Source organism: Pelodiscus sinensis, chromosome 7 (genome assembly GCF_049634645.1).
Source record: "Pelodiscus sinensis isolate JC-2024 chromosome 7, ASM4963464v1, whole genome shotgun sequence".
Lineage (NCBI taxonomy): Eukaryota > Metazoa > Chordata > Testudines > Trionychidae > Pelodiscus > Pelodiscus sinensis.
In genome coordinates, this window is record NC_134717.1 from 56,624,045 (window position 1) to 56,637,109 (window position 13,065).

At 48.1% G+C, this 13,065-nt stretch overlaps 1 protein-coding gene across 4 annotated transcripts in view; it reads right to left on the reverse strand.

Moving 5' to 3' along the window:
* Positions 1-13,065, reverse strand: part of CDK15 (cyclin dependent kinase 15) — an 87,552-nt gene that overhangs the window by 24,825 nt on the left and 49,662 nt on the right. For all 4 annotated transcript variants that reach the window (XM_075933865.1, XM_075933863.1, XM_075933864.1 and 1 more), the window contains exon 10: positions 10,652-10,715. In XM_075933865.1, the coding sequence (XP_075789980.1) occupies positions 10,652-10,715 (64 nt within the window). The remainder of the gene's footprint in view (positions 1-10,651; positions 10,716-13,065) is intronic.

Sequence of the window (13,065 nt, forward strand, 5' to 3'; positions counted from 1 at the left end):
GTAAAGCTGAGTCATTTAACATCCCTGGCTTGTTTTTCCCACCTATATAATAGGAAGAATAATACTTTATCAACCTCAGAATTGGTGGTGTTAGGATTAGCTACTAAGCAACGTACTGCATTCCTTGCCCAAGCAAAACTCTCATAGGACTCTTTTGCTTCAGTAAGCACTGTAGTGTGTGCTACATGGTATGTACAGAGCTTTGAAATATGTATACACAGCACTGTAAATGTTAGGCCCTGATTCAGGAAAATCACCTACACGTGCTTAACTCCATCTCTATTAAGGAAAACACATTGGGACTTAAAGTTAACTGTAAAGTAAAGTATATGCTTAAGTGTCCTTCCTGAACATGAGTCTTTCCCTGAATGAGGGTCTGAATTTCTATTTTATTATTTCTGTTGGGAACAGGTGCAGCATTCAGGAAAGAACGTTAACACAATACATGAGGAATTAGACAAAATATAAGAATTTTTTCAAAATATTTTGAAATATGAACTAACAAAACTGTGTTACTTGGAGTATGTCTACATTACAGAATTTTGTCGGGAATTTTGTTTCTCCAACAAAACTTGAGGAATGTCCCCACTGCAAGAACCCTAAGTTCTTCCACAAGAAAATCGAAAGAACAGAGGGTATGTCTACACTACCCTCCTAGTTCGAACTAGGAGGGTAATGTAGGCATACCGCACTTGCAAATGAAGCCCGGGATTTGAATTTCCCGGGCTTCATTTGCATAAGCGTGGCGCCGCCATTTTTAAATCCCTGCTCGTTCGAACCCCTCATTCCACGAGGAGTAACGGTAGTTCGAACTAGGAAGCCTAGTTCGAATTACCTAGTTCGTGCCGCATGTAGCCGCGTGGCACGGGGTTCGAACGAGCGGGGATTTAAAAATGGCGGCGCCCCGCTTACGCAAATGAAGCCCGGGAAATTCAAATCCCGGGCTTCATTTGCAAGTGCGGTATGCCTACATTACCCCGCTAGTTCGAACTAACGGGGTAGTGTAGACATACCCAATGAGACATAATGTGAGGCCAAGGGGATAGTGGGTGGAGTAACCCTCTTCTGCCCACTGCAAGGTTTCTTGCCCCTTCCTTGGAAGCATGTAGTTCTGGCCACTATCAGAAACAGGAGGCTGGACGGACCATGGATCTGTTCTAGTTTGACAATTCCTTTATTCTGAACAAGGATAGTGGCAAGATGGACACGTTCCAACTTCATTAAATGTGGAAACTATTGCCACTCTTCTTGTTTGAAGTCGTTCTCAAAATCCTCAGACAGGCCTGAGGCACTGTTGTAAGCGGCACATTACAAACACCAAGGTAAATATAGTTCTTGCCCCAAAGGGTAAAACAGATCTACAATTTTAAAGCAAATAGATACTGATTGAAGATAAAAGATAAAGGAATTCAAGACTCTTTGAATAGTGTTCCGCAAAATGGGTGAAATTCTGATCAAGTATTATATGATGATGGTGATGTACATACAAGATAATGATACCATGTATGGCTGATTGATGTTAATTAACAGCCCTTAGGTACTCAATGATTCTGTTACTTTCTATCAATACACAGCGCAATGTCTGCTCATTAGAAAAACCTCTCCATTGCAAAACAAAGGTGAACTGCTAGCGGACAGATAAAGAGACAAGCAAAGTATTAGGAGACAAAAGTTAAAGTAGCAAACATTAAAACATTAAAAACATTTAATAAACATTGAAGGTGTTGACATGAAATGCTGCTAATTGCAGGTAATGTTTCTGCGTACATGTGTAATAAAATACTTGTATGCAGTGTTTGTTGTGGCCATCTTGGTCCCATGATATTGGAGAGATAAGGTGGATGAAATAATATCTTTTTGGACCAACTTCTGTTGGTAAGGAGAGGAGCATTTTAGTCAGGGGTGGGGAACCTTTTTTGGGTTGGGGGTTGCTGCTCCACAGAAAAATCAGTTGGGGGCTGCACACAATTGAAGTAAAAAACAACAACCCTGACTAAGGAGAATGACACTCCACATTCCTGTCACACACCAGAGCCTAGTGGGGCCCAGGCTGGTAGATTTTGTGTGCTCCAGCTCCTCTGAGTGGGTGGTGACATGGAGGAGGGAGGACGGGGAAGGGGGCTGGAGTGCCAGAATGGGAAGAAAATAATTCTGGGATGGGGAAGCCCTGAGTCTTGGGGGCCAGATGCAGGCAAGCTGGGTCTTTAGGTTCCCCACCCCTGATTAAGCTAAGTTCTTCTTCAGACCATCAGGAGTTGGTCGAATAAAAGACATTGCCTCCCTCACCTTGTCTCAAGAAAATGTTTCTCTCTAACAAAACTGGTGGTGCAGCAGGGCAGAATCGGTGTGGCTCTGTGGCATACCTTTAGACAGCAGAACGTGCCCAGTGCCAGCCCTACAAACCGACTGCTCATGAGTGCCTGGGCTCCTATTCTCTTTGGTCTAAAGCCATATGCCATTGATTATGAAATAAAGATTGCCGTCATTGTGGGATTCAGTTTCCTCCTATCCTTGTTAAATGGAAAGTTGAGATAAAAAAGGCTCTGAGAGCCTAAACGCCATTTGTATGCAAAAATGTCATTGTTTCAGTGCGTCTTGCTTCTTGCTTCCATCTGCTGGTGGACAGATGAAAAAGCAAGAGACGCTGAAAATGCCTCTATATTTGGAGGAAGGAAAAAAACACCCTCGTCTTTAGAAGCTTCTACATTCCATTCCTGATTGCAGAACCACCTGCATACATTCACAAAATGATCTAGGGGGCCTCTTTTGCTTTAAATGTCATTGCTATACCTGAAAGAACTTTGTAGAACTCCTCTAGCATGACTGTAATGATACTAAGTCCTACGGTAAACACTAAATGCTCTTCTGTTGTTCAGTTTACGCAGTAAAAGACATTTAAGGCAGCTAGTGCTGACAAAGCTGTAGGAACATTATGAAATGGCCCCTTCCCTTTGGAATCCATGTGTCAGAGCTGATGTAAAAAAACCCTCAGTCTGGCAAAGGCACTGGCTGGTGTCACGTGCTGTTATTCCTAATTCTTTCCTGCCGTTGACCCCCAATGTCTAGATTCTAACTTAACTGTTAGTGGAGATGGATCGAGACGTTGGCCTTCCGGTGCCACAAACGGAGTTGAGAAGGGATTTAAACCCCCTGCTTTTCAGCACGGTGAAATGAACACAGCAGTAGATTAATGCAAGGATTTGAGCTCACACAGCATGAGAGCTTTCAAAAATAGTGTTAACAGAGCTACAACTGCCTCTTTCACAGGAAGCAAAAGGGGAGAGACAAAACATGAACAAACACAGGGCAAAGTCTTTCCATTGCTATGGAGGCTACAGTGACTCCTGAGTGCAGTGGGCCTGGCAGATGGGCCACCAAGAGGCCATACAGGGGCTTTGCATACCCACAACATGCTGCAGTGACTGATTCTGCAGCCGTGCAGGCAAGGTCAGAATAAGGGCGCTATGCCCACAGATCCACAGTTACACATATCCACTGCATAAAGAGGGAGAGTGCAAGGGCTAGCCCAGGCCCGGGGGGCCGGATCCAGTCTGCCAAGCCTTCAGATCTGGTCTGCAGACATAGCAGGGAGCCTTGGGCACACTCCCTGCTTGCCCTGCTCAGAAAAGCAGCTACCACAGCTGTTTCTCTTTCTCAGCAGTGAGCCTGGGGGAGGGAGAAGTGGTGCTTCACACACTGCTCCCGCCCCCTGCACAATCCCATTGGCTGATTTCTGGCCAATGAGAGCTGCCAGCGTGCAAAGAACCACTCCCTTCAGGCTCTTATTCACCAGCACTCTTGGCCCCTGCAGCCTGTGCAGGGGTGGGACAAGCAGGGAAGCTGCCTGAGAAATGTGCTGGGCTGCTGGCTGGGACTCACCCAGGTAACTCTCCTAGCTAAGGCCTGCCCCTGACACGCCAGCTCTTCCCTCCCCCCAACCCACTGCCACTCCACTCCTGCCCCTCTACCTCACATAAGCCAAACCCTCTGTCCCCTTCCTGAACTTATATCCCCTCCCAGATCCTGCACCCCAATTCCCTGCCCCAGGTCACAACCCCAACCCCTGCACCCCAATTCCCTGCCAAGATCATAACCACTTTCTTCACTCAGACTCCCTCCTAGGCCCTACACCACCTCCTTCATCCCAATCCCTTACCCCAAACTCCATTCTACACCCAACCTCCATCCCAGATGCTGCACTAATGAATATTAATATCATGGAAGAGTACTGTCCTTGACTACTTTCCAAAATCACGGAGTGGCCCCCCCCATCAAAAATTATTGCCCACCCCTGGGCTAACCTGTGGATACTGTGACAGTCCAAGGAAAGACTTTCATAGGAGAGACTTCCATGCCATATGCCCCACCTTCCTGGTCAGTTGGGTTTTGGATCTGGGTTGAGACTTTAGCACATAAGCAATGAGGACTGTGTAAAAGAAGGACAGAGTTTTCTTTAACCTGGAGCCCTATTCTGAGCTGTGTTATGCAAGGGAGGAAATGGGCTTGAACACATTTTCAGAAGTATCCTCAATGGGGCTGTTCCTTCCCCTCCTGTGAGCAGGAAGTGACCACAGCCCTGACCTCAGAGCCCGCACTACGACGTGCCACCCCTTGGTCAGAGTTTGTGGCACAGCTACCCTGGTGGGGACAGGCCCACCTGGAGGTTCCATTTTAATAGGTTCCTAGTGACCTACCTGCTCCAGGAACCTCTCCAACTACAGAAGGGTTCTCCTCAGACCTGGAGCTGATCCTGTGCTATTGAAGCCAGTGGGAAATTTCCTATTGATTTCAAACAACAAATGGTCTGGTAGTGAAACCCACACACCTAGGCTGGCCGCTTATTCTACACTGGCCACTTATTCCGGAAAAGCAGCTGCTTTTCTGGAATAACTTGCCAGCTGTCTACACTGGCCGCTTGCTTTTCCGGAAAAGCAATGACGATCTACTGTAAAATTGTCAGTGTTTTTCCAGAAAAACTATGCTGCTCCCGTTCAGGCAAAAGTCCTTTTCCAGAAAAACTATTCCGGAAAAGGGCCAGTGTAGACAGCACAGTAGTCTTTTCCGCAAAAAAGCCCCGATCGCGAAAATGACGATTGGGGCTTTTTCCGGAAAAGCGCGTCTACATTGGCCACGGACGCTTTTCTGGAAAAAGTGCTTTTCCGGAAAAGCATCCTGCCAATGTAGACGCGCTTTTTCCGGAAATACGTATAACGGAAAACTGTTCCGTTTTAAGCATTTCCGGAAAAGGGTGCCAGTGTAGACGTAGCCCTAGTGTGGCTACTGAGCACTGCAAGTGGCAACTAGACCACTGCAACAGTTAAGCTCAAGAGACCTCTACAGCATGGGCTGGGAGCCAGCTGGCTTTTAGCTCAGAGGGTAGAGGCTCCTAGAGTCAGCTCCCGAGGTCCCAGGTTCAAAACCACCTTGGTGGTGGTTACAGTAGCACTTTACAGACAAAGGGTATGTCTACACTAGTCCCCTAGTTCAAACTAGGGGGCTAGTGTAGACATGCCTTAACAAAACATGTAGATTGTATCATGAGCTTTCATGGGTGCAGCCCACTTCTTCAGGTGACCGAAATTATGAGTTTAGGATGTGCACATCCAAAATAAATAGGAGAGGGGGAGGGAAGAAAAATGAAGGGGGTGGGAGTCCGAGAGCAGAGGGAATCAGTAAGTATCTGAAGACTGGGTAGTTAAAATATGCAGATAAGAATCAAAATTAATCGATAGTATCCAGTAAGAGTCTAGAAAGTGCTACCAGACCGTTTGTTGTTTGAAATCAATAGGAAATTTTCCATGGGCTTCAATAGCACAGGATCAGCTCCAGACTGAGGTGAGCAGTGCGCTCTGGTCTGTGATACTCTCCTCTTGTGTCTCCAGGCCTGCACCTGGTTAGATGTTGCCTGCGCTTATAGTGCAGTGCTGTGAACATCACTGGTCCCAGCTATCAGGGCTGTCCATAGGGCACCTGCTCTGTCCACCTGAATTCCTACAGCTTGTCTCCACTGCAGAAACCTTGCTGAGTTTCAGATCACTTCCTGCTTAAGGAGGCCTGATCGGTTCTCACTAAATCAATTCCAATGCTGCCTTGAATCCTGCCTTCCCCTTGATGTGGATGTCAGTGTATCAGCTCGGGTGTTGTCACAGTCCCCCCGGACAGCGCCTGAATGTCTACAGTTTGCATTGGTGCTAAAGCTGCAAGTAACTGCCTGCGAGAGGGCCTGTTTGTTCTATCGACATCAGGAAATTCCCTTGGGTCAGATTGTGCTACCTTTAGTGGCAAAAGGATTGCCTTATTCCACAGGCCGCCAGGAGCAGTTTGTGATATTGATATTGATCCCCGTTATGAGTGACAGTATCCCAACCCAGCCTTTAATGAGGAAACCAGATCTCTTCCCCCCACTCCCCGACTGTCTGCTCTGCGCTCCCTTCCCAGCCAAACTGGCAAGTTGCTGCCGAAGGCGACACATTCCAAATTTCACGCCAGTTTGATTAATGTGTCTCGGCTAATTGTGTGAAAGATCCCAACCCTTTAGAGTGTGAGGCCGTGTTATTGTTCATCCAATCACCGTCAGCATGTGAAAATGGGGGCTGTGTAATGTTCAAAGCTGGACATTTGGAGGGGCGCCTTGGAGTGGGTCACAAAGCAACACCCACTCTTTTGAACGGATGTTACTATGCTCTACTAAACATGTAAACCTCTTACTCAAAGCTCTTCTTTTTCCCTCCTCCACTTTTTTTTCCAAGCTGATATGCCCTCCCCCCCCCCCCCCCCCACCACCTTCCCGGGAGCGAGTGAGAGAGACCAGATAGGTCTGCAGATGGATGGATTTCACATTCCAGGGTTTTTAATATTTCACTTTTATATTTCTCTTTGCAAATGATCCTGCTGGGTGGCTGAGAATCAGTGCTCCTCATTCCCCCCTCATTGACACTTGGATATACTGCTCTGAAAGATATCCCAGGAGAAAACATTAAAAAGAGAGAGGGAGAGAGAGAGAGGGAGCCTGCTTTTCAAAGCATACTTCTCAATCTGCCCACATCAAAATAAGAAACAACTGGCCCTTTGAAGTTCAGGACACAGACTTCTCAACCAGCCTGCATGGAAATAAACCAGCTTTATAAATCACACACACTTCTCGCCTTGCCCACATCAAAATCAGGGGCAGTGACCTTTGAAAATACGGTTTACAGGGCTCACACCTCAGCTTCGTAATAATAAAAGGTATCGATAAACCGTACAAGTATTTGCCACCTTGTCCAGGGTAAAATAGGAGATGCCAGCCCTTTAAGTGGAACAGCAGACTAAGGCTATGTCTACACTTGCACGTCTGAGTGACAAAAGTGCTGTCGACAGGCAAAAGTTGCTAAAACTGGAAACTTGCCAAACCAGTTTTTCTGGTAGCTGCTGTGGATAACTAATGGCCACATCCGCCGCTCCCTCCTTAACAGAAAGATAAAGCATGGTGGGTATGCATCCCACAGTGCCTTGCGTCACCTTCCCTCTCTAAGACCTGTAGGAAAGCTCAATGTAGTGCTAAGCATGCTGGGAATGTGAAAAACGTCCCGTCAGCCATCTCTTTTCTTCCCAGATGTCCCTGAGTTTCCTGCTTTCTTTTGCACCAGCTAGAGCAACCACAGTGAGAAAACCTAGATCCTAGCCTTGTGGCCCTTATCCCGAGCACTGTTCAGAAGACATCGTGCATTGCAGCATGCCCAATTCTGGACCGACTAGCGGACAACGACGACGACTCGTCAGATTCTTATTTGTATTCGTCAGAACCCAATGAAGATTCATTAGAATTAGAGGATGATGAATCGCTATATCATTTGGCTTTGGCAGACCTGAGAGACTCATTAGATTGTTGCGGTGGGACTAGGGAAACCAGCTCAGAGCGGTGGGGCTGCGTTGCCATGCAGGTGGGAGGAAGAGCAGCGGCTGCAGAACTTTCAGATGTGGGAAGCAACCTCTCTGGAGCTGTGTGCGGCACACGGATACCGGAATGAGAGCTGCTGTCTCAGTAGAGAAGCATAAGGCATTGCTGTGTGAAGTTGGGCACTCCTGCTTACTACTGTTTGCAGTGGGCCAGCCTACTGTCAGGGTAGTGCTTCTGCAAGGGTGCACGGCCATAAATCACATTTTGATGGGCAGGATGGTGACGCTGGGAAAGGTGGATGACACAGTGGCTGGCTTTGCTGACAAGGGCTTTCCTAGCTGTGGTGGAACACTCGATGGGACACACATCCCCATTATAGCACCACCCTGCCTTGCGTCAGAGTACATCAACCATAAGGGGTACTTCTCTGTGGTGCTTCAGGCGCTTGTGGTCCATTGCGGGTGTTTCACAGACAAAAATGTGGTGTGGTCTGGACCGATGCAGGATGGACGCATCTTCAGGAACAGTGGTCTGTACAGGAGGCTGCATGGTGGTACTTTCTTTCCAAACCAGAAATTTACAGTGGGAGATGTGGGAATGCCCATAGTGATTCTAGGTGACCCCTTGCAGCTCTGGCTCATGAAGCGTTACATGGGGCACTTGCACAGCAGTAAGGAGCAGTTCAACAACAGGCTACGCTGCTGCCGAATGGTCATGCAATGTGCCTTTGGCAGACTGAAAGGGAGATGGCGGTGTCTCTGTGCCAGGCTGGACCTTTTGGAGGATTATCTCCCCCCAGGTGGTGGCCGCAAGCTGTTGATTACATAATTTTGGTGAGAGTAAGGGTGAACTGTTTCCCCATGGGTGCAGCACTGAGGTACAGCGCTTGGACTCACACTTTTAACAAGCAAACCGGGGCTGAGCTTTTGGAGGCGAGTGGGGGGCTCTCTGGCCCTTATGCTGCCAAATTGTGTGCTGCCGTGGTTCCGGCAACACACACTAAGGACTGGTTTGGGAAAGCATCGTACCGGGGGTTGGGCAAAAGCAGCCCTGCCATGGAATCTCTGTGACAAAACGAATCAGTACATCAGGCGAATCTTCAACACCATTTCCCAGGGAGATTCTATTGCTGTCCGTGTGTGCATCGGTGCTGTGTTTGGCCATATTGAAATACAGCCTCTAGTCATCCCGAACTGCCGCCCCCCTTGCCCGACTGCATAGACCGCCCCTCATGGGCACCGATGTTTGCCAACCTCTCAGCCCCCAAACCAGCTCGCCTGCGCAGCAACTAATCACTGGGGCACCACCTCCATCCCACCCTGCATGGCTGCCATCCACTCAACCACCAACCCCCCCACCTGCACAGCAGTGTACCCTGTGTCCCTTCCATTGCTTTAACACGTGGTGTCTTTTCCGCAAAGAGTTGCTGAGCGTCCTTGCAAAGATTGTTGGAGAACGGATCCTTGCTGCCGGGTGCACAGGCTGTCACTGGGTTGACCCTTGCCTCCTGGCCCTCTTCAGTATCTTCATCAACTTGTGTCCTGTTGTGAATCCAGGACAAGTATCTGGCTCTGTTCTTTGAGAACTATTCACACTGTCGCAGGGTTTGGTTGTGGGGCCCCCACACAGAATTCCATCCAGTTCTTTATAAAACCAGCATGTTCTGGGTGCAGCAGCAGACTGGTTGATTGCCTCCTTCACCTTCTGGTAGCCCTGCCGGAGTTCCTTGATCTTGGCTCTGCGTTGTAGTGTTTTGCTCCTACCCCTTCTCATACAGGGCTTGAGAAATGTGACTGTACGTGTTCGAGTTCTTATGGATCACTTGCAGCTCCAGTTGCACTGAAACTTCGCTTCGCACACCTATTAGATCCAAAAGCTCTGCATTGCTCCAAGCAGGAGAGCTTTTGCATTGGTAGCCACCACCCCGCTTTTCCTTGAGAAGATCACAGGAGGGCCACCACACCATGTGCCACAGACACAAGAAACCAATTTGAATTTTCTGGGGTTTGCAGGTGGGAGGGGAGCATCCCTTTACTTGTAAACATTAGGTGGCTGAAGGGCCGCCGAGTTCAAGGTGATGTCCAGAATGACTAAACAGGACATTGTGGGACACATGCTGGAGTCCAATGAACTCAACAAAAAACCTGCCTGGTGCACACTGTGTGGTTGTCAACTGCACAGAGTCAAAAGTTTCTCACGGAGCTGGAAGTTTTGTGTCGCAAAAAACATGTTGTGACATTTGTCACGCTGTAATGTGGATGCTTGGATGTTTTTGTTGCCCAAAGGCAGCTTTTCTTGACAAAACATGCCAGTTTAGACAAGGCCTAACTGAGGCGATGTCTGTGCTATAGGGACCTGTCACTAGCACAGCGGTGCTGCTGCAGCTGAACCACGCAAGGTCTCCCGTCTAGCTGCTAAATGTTGGTGGGAGAAAGCTTTCCCACCAGCTTAATTAAACCACCCCCAACAAGTGACAGTGGCTATGTCAGTAGGAGAGTGCTGTCTACGTTAACATGTTTGTGGATGAAACTTAAGTCAGTCAGGGTGTGCTATTTCATGCCACAATATTTGGCCAACAAAAGTGCTAGTGTATGCAAAGCCTACACTTGGCCCAACAAAATGTTAAATCAATCTAGGCTACAGCGATGTACTTCGACCTCCCCCCCTAATTTCTGAAAAGCATCAAACCTATTTTTATGGAAAACAGCTGATCCAGTTCTTATATAGTTAGTAACTCAGGTGTATCTAGAAGTTCTCTCAGTGAGAGTATACCTGGTTTATAGTTGGGAAGCTTGGAAATTCCTGGCCAAGTATCCTCAGATGGAACCCCCAACACCTGTGTGTGAAGCAAGAGCGAGAGAACAGATCAACTTTTTTGTGAATGCATTGGTACAGTCTGAGAGTCTGACCTCAGTTACACTAGTGCAAATCCAGAGTAATCCCTTGGAAATCAATGAAATTACACCTGGACCCATTCTAGGGTAGTTGACATTGAAATCTGATCCTGTGTGTAAAAGAGAGATGCTTTAGTACTGCTGAACTTACAGTATAAAGGGACTTGCCAAAGTTTAATGCCATTGCTGCTGGGAATATCAATGTATAGGTGCTGCTGCATTGACAGGTGTCATTTAGAAGGGTGTTTGCAATAACAGGGGCCATTGTGTTGCCATGTTTACAACTAAAGGCGTTCCTACGGCCAGGGTTACATTGATGAGTGGTTCTCTGCGGTTGTACTTGCACCACATGACAGGCATTGAATGGCTAGGCACTGGGACTATGATGGAGACCCCTGCAGTTTTGACATAAAAAAGAAAAGGTGATGAACATCTACTGACAGTTGCTCAAAATAATTCAGGGCCTGATTCTCAATGTTTCCTGAGCCTCAATGTCTCCTTTTGCCTTGTCTGTCAATCAGTCTGGCTCCGCATTCCTCAGGTAGTGGAATTCAGGCTAGAAAGTATTCCCTAAGGTCGCTTTTGCTGCTGAGCACATCTGTCTGTGTTTTCTCTTTGGAACTGCAGCTGTTCCATGTGGCAGTTAATAGTTGGTACATGCAAAGTGCCCTGCGTAAGGCATTCTGTGCCAAACACATAAATCTCAGACCCAGTTTATGGCACGAGATGATAAAAACAATACTGTAAATGCCAGGCATTCAGCATTCTGATTCAGGCTTTTATTTGCTTTCTGCTTTTTGGAGCCTGTTGCTTACTCTCAGGTTTTTCTGTGCAACAAAGACAGCTAGAAACTTAACATTTCTTGAAAGGAAAGGAAAGGTTTTCCCATAATCACCTGATGTAAGGAGCTGGGGCTTGAAGTAAGCACCAGATATTGCAAGACTCCTGATACAATTGCAAGTGTTCACAACACTAAACTATGATAGGGTACGTCTACACTACAGCGCTAATTTGAACTAACTTAGTTCGAATTAGTTAATTCGAACTAAGCTAATTCGAACTAACGCGTCTAGAACTAAAAACTAGTTTGAATTAGCGTTTTGCTAATTCGAACTAGCAAGTCCACATTGAGTGGACCCTGAACCGGGGTTAAGGATGACCGGAAGCAGTGCCGGCAGGGCATCAGAGGAGGACTTAGAGCGTGGAGATGCTGTCTCAGGCTAGCTGAGGGCTGCGCTTAAAGGGTCCCAACCCCCACCCCGGATAGACAGTTCTAAGGGGTGCCCCGCTTGCAAAGCAGTCCTGGCTTGGATTGCCCGGAGTACCCACACTGGGCACATCACACCACTCGGCCATCAGCCCGGCTGCACTTGCCGCAGGCTGCCATCTGGGGAGGGGGGCAATTGGGGGGCTGCAGGAGAGCTTCCACCCCCAGAAGCCCGCAGAGCCAGCCCAGTCCTCCCCATCGGGGGCTCGTACCCCATTCCTTCCTCACCTCCTTCCACTTACCCTTCCTTAGCCCCCCTTCTTATTGATGTACAAAATAAAGATAACGTTTCTTCCAACATTGACTCTGTCTTTATTGAACAAAACTGGGGGAGACTGGGAAAAGGAGGTGGGAGAGGGGAAGAGAAAGGCTGGGAGAGGGGAGGGCAACTAACATGATCAGGGGTTGGGAACAGGTCCCATATGAAGAGAGGCTACAGAGACTGGGACTGTTCAGCTTAGAAAAGAGGAGACGGAGCGGGGACAGGATAGAGGTCTCTAAAAGCAGGGGTTGGGTGGAGAGGGTGCACACAGAAAAGTTCTTCATGAGTTCCCCTAAAGAAGGACTAGAGGACACCTAAGGAAAGGAATGGGTATCAGGCTTGAAACTAGTAAGAGAAAGTTGTTCTTCTTCACAAAGCAAATAGTTAACCTGTGGAACTCCTTGCTGCAGGAGGCTGTGAAGGCTACAACTAGAACACAGTTTAAAGGGAAGTGAGATCAAGTCATGGAGGTTGGGTCCATGGAGTGGTCTTAGCCAGGGGGTAGGAGTGGTGTCCCTGCCCAAAGTTTGTGGAAGGCTGGAGAGGGATGGCACGAGACAAATGGCTTGGTCACTGTCTTCGGTCCATTCCCTCTAGGGTCCCTAGGGTTGGCCACTGTCGGCAGACAGGCTACTGGGCTAGGTGGACCTTTGGTCTGACCCAGTACGGCCGTTCTAAGCTCAGGGCTCAGGGTCGAGGGTCTCAGTGGACCCCCTTGATTTTCATGCACACCTGCTCCTGGGTGGCCAGGCTGGCAGCTCTC